Genomic DNA, 16496 nt, shown 5'->3' with positions numbered 1-16496 from the left:
ATTAAAAAAGGGATAGAAAAAAAGATATATTAGCATTGGAAAAGGTTCCGAAAAGGGCAACAAAAATGATGAGGGGTTTGGAACGGGTCCAATCTGAAGAGAGATTAAAAAGACTTGGACTTTTCAGCTTAGAAAAGAGGAAACTAAGGGGGGATATGACAGAGGTCTATAAAATTATGACAGGTGTGGAAAAAGTGAATAAGGAAAAGTTAGTTACTTAGTGCCATAAGATAAGAACTAGGGGTCACCAAATGAAATGAATAGGCAGCAGGTTTAAAACAAACAAAAGGAAATTTTTCTTCATGCAGGGCACAGTCAACCTGTGGAACTCCTTGCCAGAGGATGTGATGAAGGCTAGAACTTTAACAGGATTAGAAAAAGAGCTAGATAGATTCATGGAGGTTTGGTCCATCAATGGCCATTTGCCAGGATGCGTAGGAATGATGGCCCTAGCCTCTGTTTGTCTGGAAATGTGACGATTCCCTGTTCTGTTCACTCCCTCTGGGGCACCTGGCATTGGCCACTGTTAGAAGACAGGATACTGTGCTAGATGGACCATCGGTCTGACCCAGGATGGCCGTTCTTATGTTCTTAACCCTAAGTAAAGGATAGCAGAAGGGCCTTTCCCAGTGAGCATTTCCCCAATATCTGCAGGTTAGGTGTAATGTTGACAGGCAGAATTGAACCAGGGACCTCAGCACATGAGCCTTTACTGTTTGAGCTAAAAGCCAGCTGCCTCCCAGCTAAGGCTGCAGAGCAAATTCCTCTCTGTCTATCAGTGGTCTAAGTGCCCCTCCATGGGTCAGGGAACCACACCCAGCAGGTGTGCGGGTTACAAAGGCACCAACCCAAACCATGGAGTCCTTTCATGGAGCCAGATTTTCAACTGCCCTGTTGGTCTTCCCTGGACACTGCTGGCAATCTCTGTGAGTGATGGCAGGCCTCTGTACGAGGTCCTGTGGCCCGAGGTGGGCTGCCGGCAGCTGGCGTCCCAGGTGGAATGCGTGATCAGCACCCCCGCCTCCACAGCCCTCAATGGCGTGATGTCATCATTGGGCGCCCCTTTTAACGTGGCACCCTAGGTGACAGCCGTGTAGGCCTATACGCACAGGCCGCCCCTAACTAGGGCGGAGAGGGGGCAAAGGAGGAACAGCTCTGATACCCGGCGAGAGCAATGAACACCCTTGTTTCTGGGGAATGTAGGTGTCAACATGAAGACCAGTCTGTCCCCAAACTGCCATGTGATCACAAACCCATGGGCATGACTGTCCCCCACGAGCACCGCAAAGCAAGCGGCAAAATGATGAAATCAAACAGCCGAACGTTATCAAAATGCAGTTTCTGCAGGATTCAGCCAGCGCTGCCATTTACATGAAGAAAATGTGCCTCGTGCAATTACCCAACAGTCCCTGCTGCACGTCCCACAGGGGACAGCAGACCAGATGCCTCAGGGTAGAACATTTTCAAAGCTGCTACATTTTCAAAGGCCTCTAGTACCGGTCTTGACTTGACCCTGCCCCTCATCATGTAGCCCTTTGAAAATCTAACCTGTCTTATCTGCTTCCCTCCACCCTGCTGGGAGAGTTGGGTAAAATGAAAAGAAACCAGGATGGGAAGAAAGGCCGGGATGATGAAGTCTTGCAGTCCACCTGGGAAAGCGTTGCCATGGCATCAGCACAGCTGACTCCCTGTGAGGCTGGCTCTCAGGGGGTGCGAAGGGGAGACCGAGAAGAAAAATGTCTCAAACCAATGGGGATAAATAGGAAATAAACTGAAAAGCGGCAAGATTTCGCCTTGCCTTGCGGGCGGCCGACGGAGCGGAAGCGGCAGATTCTAACCTCTGAGATCCAGTGTTATTTCCCAGACCGTAGGGAAGCCCTCCAGATTTACAGCGGGGATTACAATGAACACCCAAGTCTTTAAAAAAGCAAATTTTGTCCCCGGTCATGTAGCAAATAAATAATAATTAATGCGGCATCAGGCCTGCTGATAGGGCAGGCAAAGAGGCCATCTGCCCCAGGGCCTAACAATTCTACAGGGCCCAGGACTCCTGGTGGCTGCTGTGGAAGTATGAGGCACTTCTGGCCCTTTAAATTGCTGCCAGAGCACAGTGTGGCAAGCGCTCGATGGCTCTAAGGGCTGGTGTGCTCTTGGCGGTGCTGAGAACTGGCTGTCCCAATCCTGCCCCTTTTGCCTGAGGTCTGCCCTTTTCAGGAGCGTGAAGCTGTGCCTGCCCATGCAGGGAGCCGGCGTGGCTGCTGGCTCCCCCGTGCGGCACACATTTCACATGCTGCTGAAATACTAAGGAACAGATAGCTCAGAAAAGGCTAAGCTACTCTAAGCAGATAGAAAGGCTAAGCAGATGGAAAGGGGAACTCTGTTTTCATTTTGTAACTGGAACTTTACACTTGGAATAAGGACCATTTATGGTGAGCTAGTGGAAGGAGGAATGGGCTGAAACTCAGATGCTCATCAATAATAAAGCCCAGCTCCACAATGGTGTGACTTTGGCCACATGTCCTTGGCCAGCTCTGTGCCTCAGTTTCCCCACTTGTCCAATGATGATAACAAATACAACTTTAACTAGCTACCCCAGAGTGTGGAGACCTTAATGGCCTGACAGTGACTTGCACATGTGTGTTAGCACTGAGTAGTAGTGTGTCAGAGCAAAGGACTTGTGTTCTCAAGCCTTTCTCCACAGCCAAGAGGGCTAGAAGCTTAGCAGAGGCTCTCAGTTAATCACCTGACTCCAGGAGTTGGAGCTTCCAGGAAAAAACACCAGATAGGGTACATCTAGACTACAGGCTTTTGTCAACAGAAGTTTTGTTGACAGATACTGTCGACAAAACTTCTGTCGACAAAGAGCGTCTACACTACATTCAGTTCTGTCGACAAAGCAAGCTGCTTTGTCAACATGGTAGTGTAGATGCAAAGGACAGTTTACACGCAATAACACCTTCTGTCGACAGAGTTTCTGTCGACAGAAGGCGTTATGCCTCGTAAAATGAGGTTTACCAGCGTCGACAAAACTGCTGAGTTCTGCCGACGTTATGTCGACAGAACTCAGCGGTAGTGTAGACGCTGGTATAGTTTTGTCGACAAAACTCTGTAGTCTAGACACACCCATATTGTGAGCGTTGGCCATCCTGAATATTCAGTGGTACAGCTTGAACCTCTCTAGTGCAGCACCCTTGGGACATGACCAGGTCTGAAAGAGAGAATTTTCCAGACCACGGGAATTTTCCAGTATTGTCTAGCAGCATTACCAACACTTCCACTGCTTACTGGGCTGATAGAGGATGTTGAGGGGTAAATTAAAGCTAAATAACAGCACAGAACACTGAGGGTGTGTCTAGACTACAGGGTTTTGTCGACAAAACTATACTTGTGTCTACACTACTGCCGAGTTCTGTCGACATAACGTCAACAAAACTTGGCAGTTTTGTTGACGGCGGTAAACCTGCCAGAGTTCTGTCCGGCCAGAGTTCTGTCGACAGAAGGCGTTATTGCATCTACACTGTCCTTTGCGTCTACATTCTCATGTCGACAAAGTGGCTTGCTTTGTTGACAGAACTGGATGCAGTAGGAATAAGAGAAAAGGGCTTTATTCCGGAGGATCGTGCCAGTCTAGATGCTCTTTTCTGGCTTTTCCCCAAGCCGGAAAAAAAGCGGCGGCCATGTTTATTTAAATCCCGTGGGGGATATTTAAATCCCCCGCGGATTTCCCTATTCTGACTTGCCTGCTTTGCATGCCTCTTCCGGAGAAGGGGCCAGTCTAGACGTAGCCCAGAAGTTCAATCTGTAACATAAAAAGTGTGGATACTTTCAGTAGGCCCTAGTAAAAAGGTAAAGGGGAGTTTGTAAAATAGGCTGGGGTTGTTAGATGTATTTAGTAATTGAGAAGGCAGGGAGATTGCTGGGTCGGGGAATTGGTGAGGGACACAGCATCTCTCACCTCTGAATTAGCTGGCACACGTTGGGGGTTACAAACCTGGGGGTTGCCTAAAGCATGCGAGTAATAAGTTAGGGTATGTCTACACTACAGCACTAATTCGAACTAACTTAGTTCAAATTAGTTAATTCGAACTAAGCTAATTCGAACTAGTGCATCTAGACTTAAAAACTAGTTCGAATTAGTGTTTTGCTAATTCGAACTAGCATGTCCACACAGAGTGGACCCTGAACCGAGGTTAAGGATGGCCAGAAGCAGTGCCGGCAGGGCATCAGATTAGGACTTAGAGCATGGAGCTGCTGTCTCAGGCTAGCCGAGGGCTGTGCTTAAAGGGACCCAACCCCCATCCCGGACAGACAGTTCTCAGGGGTGCCCCGCTTGCAAAGCAGTACTGGCTTGGAGTGCCCTGAGTGCCCACACTGGGCACATCACAGCACTCGGCCATCAGACCGGCTGCACTTGCTGCAGGCTGCCATCAGGGGAGAGGGAGCAATTGGGGGGCTGCAGGAGAGCTTTCACCCCCAGAAGCCTGCAGAGCCAGCCCAGTCCTCCCCATCAGGGGCTCGTACCCCATCCCTCCCTCACCTCCTTCCACTTACCCTTCCCTAGCCCCCCCTTCCTGATGTACAAAATAAAGGACACACGTGGTCAAAAATAGAATCTCTCTTTATTGAACAAAACTCAGGGAGACTGGGAAAAGGAGGTGGGAGAGGGGAAGACAGAGGGTGGGAGAGGGGAGGGCAACTAAAATGATCAGAGGTTTGGAACAGGTCCCATATGAAGAGATGCTAAAGAGACTGGGACTTTTCAGTTTAGAAAAGAGGAGACTGAGGGGGGATAGGATAGAGGTCTATAAAAGCATGAGTGGTGTGGAGAGGGTGTATACAGAAAAGTTCTTCATTAGTTCCCATAAAGAAGGACTAGAGGACACCAAAGGAAAGGAATGGGTAGCAGGCTTCAAACTAGTAACAGAAAGTTGTTCTTCACAAAGCAAAGAGTCAACCTGTGGAACTTCTTGCTGCAGGAGACTGTGAAGGCTAGAACTAGAACAGAGTTTAAAGAGAAGTGAGATAAAGTGATGGAGGTTGGGTCCATGGAGTGGTATTAGCCAGAGGGTAGGAGTGATGTCCCTGCCCAAAGTTTGTGGAAGGCTGGAGAGGGATGGCATGAGACAAATGGCTTGGTCACTGTCTTCGGTCCATCCCCTCCAGGGTCCCTAGGGTTGGCCACTGTCGGCAGACAGGCTACTGGGCTAGATGGACCTTTGGTCTGACCCAGTACGGCCATTGTAAGCTCAGGCCTCAGGGTCGGGGGTCTCAGTGGACCACCTTGATTTTCATGCACACCTGCTCCTGGGTGGCCAGGCTGGCAGCTCTCCTGCCCTAGACGGCCACTTTCCTGTGCCTAGTGCGGAGGTCGTGGATGAGGTCCACGATGTCCGCACTAGACCAGGCGGGTGCCCGCCTCTTGCGGTCCCGGGCAAGCTCCCGGGAGCCGCCAGCCTTGTCCTGGGAAGAGGGGGAGGGCTGGGGGGCATCGGGTGGCTGGCTCGAGCCGTGCCAGGTGCAGGGTCTGCTAGCTGGGTGCTGGCAGGCTTGCACCTGGCACGGGCACCGTAGCCAGCCCGTGCCCCCTTAAGGGATCCGGGGCCGGGAGGGGGGCATACGAGTTTCCCTGGTATTGGCCAGAGTGGCCACCAGGGAAAGCTGGGGAGGGCTAGCCTCCCACTAGTTCGAATTAAGGGGCTACACAGCCCTTAATTCGAACTAGGAAGTTCGAACTAGGCTTAGTCCTCGTACAATGAGGTTTACCTAGTTCGAACTAAGCGCTCCGCTAGTTCGAATTAAGTTCGAACTAGCGGAGCGCTAGTGTAGCGCCTATCAAAGTTAATGCGAACTAACGTCTGTAGTGTAGACATACCCTAAGTGATCTGCTTTGATTTCCTCTCACGAGCTCGCCGTGCTGTCAAAACCTGCAGGCCTGGCTCGCTTCGCAGTCTTGGCACAGGGAAGAAGACATGCCTGGAGACTGAACTTCCCCCTTGTCCTCCAGCGACAGAGCTCGGCCGCAGAGGGGGAGACTGCAGCAACTGGTAGCGAAGGCTGCGTCAGAATGTGGAGTTTGTAGGTGAAACTGGCCCGTTGGCCATGGTAGGTGATCTCTGGTCTGGAAGCAGGGAATAAGTGCAGGTAGCAAGGCAAGCCCTAAGGAGGAGGCCGGGGGGGAATTGTGGGAGGAGCCTTCAACTGCTCGTCATGGCGCTAGCTTGTGTCTACGCTGCACAGAAGTTATGTGGGCTGCCGAGGAAATGAGGTCAGGGCCAGATTAACTCTCTTGGGTGGGGTTGCTAGATATTTTCACAAAAAATCCCAAACACGACTGAGAAAAAAAACGGGGAACCAAAGTTGTTGAGGAGAAAAAAGGGGGAGTCCAAACTTGTTGAACAACAAAAAAAAAAAAAAGTCACTGCGCCTTTAAATCCCCACACTCCCGGCTCCCCCCACACTCACCAGCCCTCTGACCGAGAAAAACAGAAAACACGGGACATGTATTTTCTGGGGGGGTTTACCAGACTGTCCGGGTGAAAACCTGACACCTGGCAACCCTACTCCTGGGGGCCCAGGGCTATTAGATTTTTGAGGGGTCCCTCCAGACAAGTCTTATTTCTCATTTAAAACAATGATCACATGCACGGAGGGGTTGCTCCGGGGTGGGGCCAAAAACGAGGGGTTCAGAGTGTGGGAGTGGGTTCCAGGCTAGGGCATAAGCTGAGGGCTTCAACTGGGGGTGCAGGCTCTGGGGTGGGGGTGGGGATGAAGGCTTCGGGTACAGGAGTGGGCTCCAGGCTGGGCCAAGGGGTTTGGGATGCAGGAGGAGGCTCAGGGCAGAAGGTTGGTGCTGAGCTGAGGGTCTGGGGTCTGGATGGGAATCCAGGCACTGGAGCTGGCTTACGGCCGGGGCGAGAGGTTGATGCTCATACCTGGGGCAGCCCCCATTTGGTGGCACAGAGGGGCTGAGGCAGGTTCCCTGCCTACCCTGGCTCCATGCCACCGCTGGGAAGCTGCTGGACTGTCCCTGTGACGGGGTGTACCAACCCCACACTGACCTTGGAAGAGTTAACCAGGGTTACCTGGCTGAGCGGGACTTGCCCCCACAGACCTGCTGGGCATGCTCCAGCTGGAGAACAGCAATAAAGGCCAGTGGAACAGCTCAGTCGGGGCGGATTGGCGCCGAGGAAGGAGGTACTGCCAGTGCTCTGGAGGAGGCACTGCAGACGGACCGCACTGCGCAGGCCAGTCTGCGGGGAGCGGCCGGAGAAGCCCTGAATCCGGAGGGAAGCGCAGACGAAGCTGACCACCTTGAGTCTGGTAGGAAGTGGCCCCAGGTGGGGAGGTAGATCCCGGAGACCTCAGCGTGTTTTGAGCAGATTCCCCGCTGAGCTAATGGTGGGACAAACCCACCACGGACAGGGCCCTGGGCTGGGTCCCGTTGGAGCTGGTGGGCCTGGGTCCTCCTACACCATCCCTATTAATCCCCAAGGTGGGCGCTACAAGAGTTGCTCCTGACTCTAGCTGCTAGGTCTCACTGCCCTGTCTGCTGGGCCTTTTTACCCTTTCAGATGGGGGCATTTTACCAATTGTGGCTGGACTGTCGCATTGGAGAAGGCCATAGTGAGAGGCCTTGGACTGTAGCGACTGAGACACACAGGGGGTGGAGCATGCTTTGAGAGGCCTGGAAGGCCTAACGCCATGCTTCTGAGGGGGCAAGGCTGGCGTACCCACCCCATGACGGTCCCTGGTTGCAGCGTTGAGTGTGGGCAAGGGTCAAGATAATGGGAACACTCTGAGCTGTGTGGTAACTTTGTGATGAGGACAAGCCCTTCTTTTCTGAGTCTGAGCAGAGGAAGTTTTATGGTAAATATTCCTTTCCCTTTGGCCCGCTGAGGCTGAGCCAAGAGAGTTAATCTCCAGGGCGTGCTGTTACTGAGTAACTGATTTCATCTAGAAAATTGGCTTAGGAAAACAAGAGGATCCAAAGGTTTCTGTGGAAATTCAGCATTTGGTCGATCAGGTCTGGTCATCCTAGAGAAGCCAAGTCAATAGTTGAGCGGAGCAAATGATTCGTAATGAATTTATCCCATAAATTTCACCTCTCAGTTTGCTTCCCAGAGGCTGAACTCACCTCTGTGCAGCGGGTGTAAGTGGGCCGTAAGTGTCTACTGACAGCACCACTTATCAAGCTGATAAATATTGTCTCGTTTTCTTGTTCTCTGCTGCCTGACTCCATCTAGTCTCTATTGTATGAAGATCGCCAAAATGAACAGATGTAAAAATCCAAACGGATAATTATAGAATTATGTGTGTAGTATTAGCCCTGTTGTGAGGGAGACACGAGAAGTCTGCTCTACTCTGCACTGATTAGGCCTTAACTGGAGTATTGTGTCTAGTTCTGGGTGCCATATTTCAAGAAAGATGTGGAGAAATTGGAGAGGGTCCAGAGAAGAACAACACAAATGATGAAAGGTCTAGAAAACATGAGCTATGAGGGAAGACTGAAAGAACTGGTCGGCTGCGTCTAGACTGAGGTGGATCCAATCAGGGAGGATGAGGCCCACTTCTAGTAGCTGATCTGAATTCCAAGAGAGGAGAAGCTGCTTTTGTAGTTAGCACAGTCTGTGGATGGCTTGCTAACTACAAAAGCAGCTTCTCCTCTCTTGGTATTCACACCTCCAGATCAGCTACTAGAAGTGGACCTCATCCTCCCTGATTGGATCCACCTCGTCATCTCCAGCCTGATTCTGGCCTGCATATTTATACCTGCCTCTGGAAATTTCCACTACATGCATCTGACGAAGTGGGTCTTTGCCCATGAAAGCTCATGCTCCTACACTTCAGTTAGTCTATAAGGTGCCACAGGACTCCTCGCCGCTTTTGCAGATTCAGACTAACACGACTACCCCTCTGATGCAAGAACACTGACGATCTAATGTAAGATTGTCAGTGTTCTTCCGCAAATACTATGCTGCTCCCGTTCGGGCAAAAGCCCTTTTCCGGAAATGCTTTTGCGCAAAAGGGCCAGTGTAGACAGCTGAAAACTGTTTTGCGCAAAAAAGTCCCGATGGCGAAAATGGCGATCGGGGCTTTCTTGCTCAAAACCGCGTCTAGATTGGCACGGACGCTTTTTGCGGAAAAGCATCCGTGCCAATCTAGACGCTCTTTTCCGCAAATGCTTTTAACAGAAAAACTTTTCCGTTAAAAGCATTTGCGGAAAATCATGCCAAATGTAGCCGGCTTGTTTAGCTTGGAAAGGAGAAAACTGAGAGGGGACATGATAGCAGTTTTTAAGTACCTAAAAAGGGTGTTACAAGGAGAAGGGAGAAAAATTGTTCTCCTTGACTTCTGATAATAGGACTAGAAGCAATGGGCTTTAAATTGCAGCAATGGAGGTTTAGCGTGGACATTAAGAAAAACTTCCGAATTGTCAGGGGTGGTTAAGCACTGGAATAAATTGCAGAGGGAGGTTGTGGAATTTGCATCACTGGAGATATTTAAGAGCAGGTTAGACTGACACCTATCAGGGATGATCTAGATGGTGCTAAGTGCTGCTGTGAAGGCAGGGAACTAGACTTGATGACCTCTCGAGGTCCCTTCCCGTTCTAGTCTTCTATCCTATGATTTGGCATATGAATTTAGTGATAAGTAAACAGGACTCCTTTTCAGTATATCTGAAGCTCTCTGCTGCCACCTCGTGTTATGTTTAGGGAGCAACACAAAATAATGAAATATTGTCAGAGAAGGCAAATTTATTGATATCTATTGATATCTATTGAACAGCAATAATGGTATGGGACCTGTTGGCTGGGCCAAGGTCTTTTCTCCTGTCTTTCTGGTTCCAGGTCACTGCAGATTTTAACATTCCAAGGCACAGTGTAGGCCGCAGCATGGCCATAAGAATGCACAGAACATTGGGCCATTAATTGTTGCATTTTCCAAGTGCCGGACCAACGCCCATTCAAATCAATAGAAGACTCTCATTGGAAGACCTGGGATCAGGTTCCCAGGGAGGAGGGAATAGCAGAACCTTGCTCTGGGCAGGAAGTTGCTACAGTAGAGGGGCGGATTCTATGAATGAATGGGCAGGTAGAACCTTTAATATCTGTCTAGTATAAATGAGGTGACAAGTTCTACTCTGGGGATCATGTAAGAATCCATTTTGGATTAGAGAGGGAAGGTGAGTCTAAAGATTCTTGGCTCCAGCTGGGTGAGTTTTTAGGGCCATTGAGAGCTGTGTGTGTAGGCTGAAGACAGCCTGCATGGGTCTTTAATTGTCCATGTTGCATCCTGTTGGTGCCTTAAATTCCAGAGAACACTGAGCTGAGATCTGAACAGCCGCTGCTTGAAGAAAGTTCAGATCTGGAGCAAAAAATTCCCAAGGGCTTCTCTTTCTGGAATGGGCCGAACCAAAACTCCAGAGCATCTCAGGGCGTAGCAGTGTTCACCCACCTCCCAACTGGGAGACTTGGCCCAGCTCACACATCTATCTTCCCAGACAAGCCTGGAGGTTAGTCCCTCACTAGGAATGAGCGAGGCTGTAGGGGTGCAATCCACACCTTTCTTGTGGATGCTTGTCTGGGGCCAGCTCTCTGCAAGGCAGGATGGGTAGGTGAGTCGTGCACAATAGACCAATGTGCTACCATGTGGGGGGTAAGTGTTGGGCCTCGTCTACACTTGGAGGCTGGGCGTTAGTGCAAATTACAGTGCACCCGTGTAAATTGTGTTTAAATTTTGTTAGGAGGCCATAAGCCCCAGCTTGGTCACTGGCTCTTATACTATGGAAACTGAGGGGACTCTTAGGGCTTCTCTTCACTAGCCCTGAGATTCTCCCATTGATGTCCCACAGCGGGGACGGTGCAGATATTTGACTCAAGGTACGTCAACTCCAGCTACACTATTCTCGTATCTTGCGCATTAGGTCGACTTTCTCACGTAGTGTTGACCTGGCCTAAAACTTGTAGGGAGGAAGGAGAGCTAGGTATGTTTCAGTGCTGCCCTCTATAGTCTGTGCTAGAGAAGAGATGTGAAATTGCACCCCGAGCTCTGCTTGTGCCCCCAGAACCCAGCGTGAGGGACTGCAGGAAGGGGACACATGCTGCCCTCGGCCCTGCATGGGTTGAGACCCAGGGACGTGCTGGCTCAGCTCCAGTGCACATGGCACCGATGGGCGAAAGTGCTTCCTAGCCAGGGACAAGGTGCTTGTGATGCTTCACCCCCCATAGCGAGGCCCTGTGGTCTCCTGCCAAGACTGCTGCTCACCCAGCTGTGGGGGTGGGGAAGCGCCCAGAGAAAGCAGCTGGGCCTGAGGATTCGGGGAAGGCTGTGGAACGGGTTGGCTGAAGGGGGGGGGCTGTCCAAAAAAATACCCATTGATTGCGTTCCCTCGGGAACGAGCCGATCCTGCTGACACGGGGCTCCAGGGCTTCTCAGTGCAGTTTCTTCAAGAGCAGGTGGATCCCAGTGCTGGACCTGAGGACAACCTGAGGAATTCCCTTGGGCGGTTTGGCTGGATCAGGAGAAAGCTTGAAACGGAGCAGAGTCAGGGCCAGGGCCACTTTCAGCTCGTTCATGGCAAACTGCTGCCCGATGCAGTTCCTGGAAGAGGCACGGGGAGCCTGTCAGGACGGACGCTCTGGCTTCGCCAGCAGCTTCCCTTCACAAATACACCCGCGGCACTTTGCTAGCGGAGTGGGGCAACCCAGCTCGTTGGGTCAGCGACCATCTCCCCTGTGTGTGTACAGCACCTAGCACACTGGGTCCTCAGCTCAACCGGAGGGTTTTGGATCCTACTGCCTAGAGGTCCCTGCACCCACCACTGTAGAGCTACCTCTACTGGTTACAATATGGCAGCTGTTTAATAGTGCACAGCAATGCTACCAGGCAGTTTTAAAACAGGGTTTGAAAAACTCACTTTCCCGCTGAACCTGCAAGAAAACAGATCCCGTTTTCATCCACTCTTGTGCAAAGTGCCAAGAGAACTTTATTGGTGGGGGGAGATTTTTCCAATGCCCAAATGGCAGTTAGGATGCTAATTCCTGTTGGCTTTCAGTTTCATTAACTGCTACGTGTTTTAATATGGGGTAGTCAGAAAAACCAAGGAGGACAGCAAAAGGATGGCTCGAGATAAGCCACTGCTCCCAAAACACTTGTGTTAAAGGACAATGCCAGGGGAGGAAAAGGCCCCTGAACACCGGGGATGAAGAGCACAGTGCTATGTTTAAACAGGCACACTCTTCTGAGAGTGGGGGTAATTGCTTGGGGGAGTCAGGCTGAGACACAGAGACCTGTGTGGGTGACAGAAAAACTGAGGCCTGCCTGGATTCCCATCAGGGGATGGTCAGCCTAGAGGTGGGATAGCCGTGCCTGTCGGCTCTTTGGAGGTTTGAAATCTTCCCTTGCTAAGTGCTTTCTCCCTGCTGTGCAATAACCAGGCCATTGGCTGTAAGCAGCCTGGCTGGCCACAGAGCCCTGAAGGGAAGAACTGCAGGGGTCTGACCTCGGCTGGGCCTGTTGGGTCCCGCTGGGCCTGGTCTGTGAGTGGAAGAATTGCAAGGTCCAGCCAGGAGAGGCCTGAGAGCTGAGGAGTTCACTGAGAGCCCCCAGAGGGCGCTGCTAGCCACCATCACACCGTGCTTCTGCCAAACGACTGTGGCCTGTCAAACGCCCTTGGGGCCAGGCTGTCCTAGGACCGGCTCTGTGGGCATCGTGAAGCAGACACAGGAGAGGCCAAAGAGGCCAGGCACTAAGAACCAAACTCTGGTTCGGTGCATTGCTGTAGGGGACCCCTCCACACCTCCCTCACGTGACAGACACAACCCTACAGCGCCAGCCTGTTAGAGCTCAGTGGGCATTAGGGGCAGCCTGGCCCAAAGCCTGGCTTTGTTTTCAACCGACACCCCCGAGAGAATGAAACATCCCGCACCGTGCTCCAGCCGCAAAGGGCACAAACGCATGGGAATGCCTCCGGGCCACGTTCTCTGGAGAAAACCTCATGGGATCAAACACCTGCAGGGAGAGAGTAGCGTTGCCAGATGGTTTCAACAAACATACCGACAAACAGACATGACATCACAATCCACATTACATCTTGTTTAGAAAATACCGGACAATTCTAGTTTCTCATTTATATTTTTTCCATTTGTTTCCCGAACAGTAAGCTCAAATACTGGACTGTCCGGTTCAAAACTGGACACCTGGCAACCCCAGAAGAGAGTTCAAAGGTCTGTGGTCAGGCTCAATGATTCATAAGAACATAAGAACGGTCGAACTGGGTCAGACCAAAGGTCCTTCTAGCCCAGTATCCTGTCTGCCGACAGTGGCCAGCACCAGGTGCCCCAAAGAGGGTGGACCAAAGACAATGATCAAGCAATTTGTCTCCTACCATCTCTATCCAGCCTCTGACAAACAGAGGCCAAGGACACCATTTTATCCCCTGGCTAATAGCCTTTTATGGACCTAACCTCCATGAAATTATCTAACTTCTCTTTAAACTCTATTATACTCCTAGCCTTCACAGCCTCCTCTGGCAAGGAGTTCCACAGGTTGACTACACGCTGTGTGAAGAATAACTCTCTTTTATTAGTTTTAAACCTGCTGCCCATTCGGACAGCAATTCAATAGCAACATTGTAGCCAGAGTCCCAAGTCCTTTAAATCACTACCAGAGCCCTGCCCCTTCTACGTGAGGCCTCGCCTCTTCTGAGGGCACAAAACCGGCCCCCTCCTCACCTTCCCCTGGGGCCTGGTGAGTCTGTCGGCCCCACTGCCTGTGGAAAAGGCTTTTTGTTCCCAACTACAGCATTTCTCGGCTGGACGCCAGCAGCTTTACACACCCAGACATGGTTCATTTGGCAACAAGCCACCTCCCTCAGCTTAGGAGCAGGGTGCGATTTCAGAGGCTGAGGTGAGGTCAGTTCTAGCCCAGCATTAAAGGGGTTTCTGTTGCTGTAGCCCCAATGCACTGGCGCTGACGTGGAAACTCTTCTAGGGCAGCAGCAGTGAGAAGGGACGGTGACGTCCCCTCCCACAAAGAGCCAGCTCCTCCCAAATGTGAGCTGTGCTGACCAGGGACATGCAGGCACCCTGTAAGCTAGTGAGGTTCTGTCCGAACGCATCTCCTGTGCACTCTTCCCCCCCCCAACCAAAAGGGTGAAGTCTTCTGCTGAGATCGGAGCGCTACTTCCCCTCTTGTTCAGTTGTAAATTCTCTTAGAAATCTCACCACAGCCGCCAGGCAACAGGGAGAAGTTTCTGGTACAACCAAGAGCATTATCTGGTCTATTTGCCCCCAAATGCTACGAATCATTAGTCCACTAGATGTAGGTGACCATGGGTAAAGACAGATGGTTTCACATGCTACTCTGTCATTCTATGAGACTCGGAATTGTTAGGGCAGCCGCCTGGTTTGCAGATCCATTGCACTGTTCTTCTGGAGCGATGCTACTTGCATGCGATTGCAAACCACCTCAGTAAGATCAATATTATCCCTGATTTACAGAAAGGGAGAAGCAAGCAATGCCTTGCTCAAGGAACCATGAGGCAGACCCATGGAGAGCTCCCGAATCTCTTGCTAAGCAGTTCTTTGTCTAAATTACATGACCACCTTTTCTTTGTGTGATATGAAAAGTACCTCTGGATCTTGCCATACAGTTGGGTTCCTATGAAGAGAATAAATATGCACAGTCACCTGAGAACCTGTAAGAAAAATAAAAAAAACTTTGGTGACTTGACAGGGCAAACATCTGTTCAGCACGACATGAGATCCTGTTAAAGGGTGTTAGTCTTCTTAACCAGCACACCTGCTGTCTGGAAAATGTCCCGAGTCCATTTTACATACATGTTTTCACTGTATTAGCCCTGCAGAGGCGGCATTAAGTGATGGGAGAATGAGCTGGGTTCTATTCTGGGTTCAAATGTGATGGGTGTCACAGTGTAATTGTAAGAGGGGAAGCAGCATCAAGCTGTGAGTTTGCCGTGTGGTGACACAGGCTTTAAACTATTGAATTTTTTTATCGACAACCTAGAAGGAGAGAGAAAATCATAATTGAAAAGTTTGCAGATGATGCAAATATTCAAGAATATGAATAAAGGTCTAAAGTACATGAGGAATGAAGGAAGGCTGAAAGAACTGGGTTTGTTTAGTTTAGAAAAGAGAAGATCGAGGGGGGACATGACAGCAGTTTTCAGGTATCTCAATGGGTGTCATAAGGAGGAGGGAGAAAACTTGTTCATCTTGGCCTCTGAGGATAGAACAAGAAGCAATGGGCTTAAACTGCAGCAAGGGAAATTTAGGTTGGACATTAGGAAAAAGTTCCTAACTGTCAGGGTGGTGAAACACTGGAATAAATTGCCCAGGGAGGTTGTGGAATCCCCATCTCTGGAGATATTTAAGAGTAGGTTAGATAAATGTCTATCAGGAATGGTCTAGACAGTATTTGGTCCTGCCATGAGTGCAGGGGACTGGACTCGATGACCTCTCGAGGTCCCTTCCAGTCCTAGTATTCTATGATTCTATGATTCTAAGAAGGATGGTGATAAATTAAAGAGAGTTCAGGGACGAGCCTCAAGAATGACTAAAAGGATCAGAAAACATGCAGTGGAGTGATGAACTCAAAGAACTTACTCTATTTAGCTCCACAATGAGGAGGCTAAGGGGTGATGGGACAGACTATAAGAACCTATACAAAGAACACAGGTATAACAAAGGGCTTTTCAGTCTAGCAGGGAGAGGTAAAACAGACCTGTGGTTGGAACGTGAAGCTAGACAAATTCAGGCTGGAAACCAGGGTAAATATTTAATAGGCCAATAAGAGGTCATTAACCACTAGAGTAATTTACCAATGTCAGAGTGGTTTCTCAATTACTTAATTGTGTAATCAAGACTGGATGGGCTTCTAAGAGATCATCTATGGGAGTTATTTTGGAAAAGTTCCCTGTCTTGTGGTATACAAGAGGACGGACTGGATGATCACTGGGGTCCTGCAGGGATCTGGGATACTGTCAGGTGAGGTCTGAGCGCAGAACCTCAGTTATGGGCATTGATGTAATGGCAACTGTAAGCAGGGCTTTGATACAGTGATCGTCAATGCCATGGGAGGTTAACCTGATTGCTGAGTGAACGTGATGGGAAGGAACAGAGCACTCATGGATAGAAGGAATTGGGAATGCGCCATGTTATCTGTAAAGTCACTCGTGTGACTATCATTGTGTGTTCACGCTGAGATTTTCAAGGCTTGTGCAACTGCACACTTACAAATTCAACTTTTGAAAGTGGAGGGGGGCGTTGATCTGGCCTTTCGTGTATTTCACGTTTTGTATTGATCTTATGCAATACTTAAATTAAAAAATACACTCAGCATCTGTGCATGGGCTCCTCATAGAAGGGATCCAAATTCCATTGAAACCGGTGGAAAAAGCCTACGGTTTTCTAGGATATTTGGATCAAGATGGGTGACTTACCAGGTGGACGCTGGCTGAGGCAGTATCACAGAGG

At 50.1% G+C, this 16496-nt stretch overlaps 1 protein-coding gene across 2 annotated transcripts in view; it reads right to left on the bottom strand.

Annotated features, from left to right (window-relative positions):
* Positions 1 to 11063: 11063 nt before the first annotated feature.
* LOC102452751 (cytochrome P450 4B1-like) overlaps positions 11064 to 16496 on the bottom strand; it is a 179226-nt gene continuing 173793 nt past the window's right edge. For both annotated transcript variants that reach the window (XM_075935925.1, XM_075935924.1), the window contains exons 10-12: positions 14634 to 14698; positions 12929 to 13011; positions 11064 to 11601 (exon numbers count right to left, since the gene is read on the bottom strand). In XM_075935925.1, the coding sequence (XP_075792040.1) occupies positions 11433 to 11601; positions 12929 to 13011; positions 14634 to 14698 (317 nt within the window). In that variant the 3' untranslated portion in view covers positions 11064 to 11432. The remainder of the gene's footprint in view (positions 11602 to 12928; positions 13012 to 14633; positions 14699 to 16496) is intronic.

Source organism: Pelodiscus sinensis, chromosome 9, assembly GCF_049634645.1.
Source record: "Pelodiscus sinensis isolate JC-2024 chromosome 9, ASM4963464v1, whole genome shotgun sequence".
In the NCBI taxonomy this organism is placed as follows: domain Eukaryota; kingdom Metazoa; phylum Chordata; order Testudines; family Trionychidae; genus Pelodiscus; species Pelodiscus sinensis.
The sequence above is the reverse complement of the archived record's forward strand: the minus strand, read 5'-3'. Positions and strand labels throughout refer to the sequence as shown.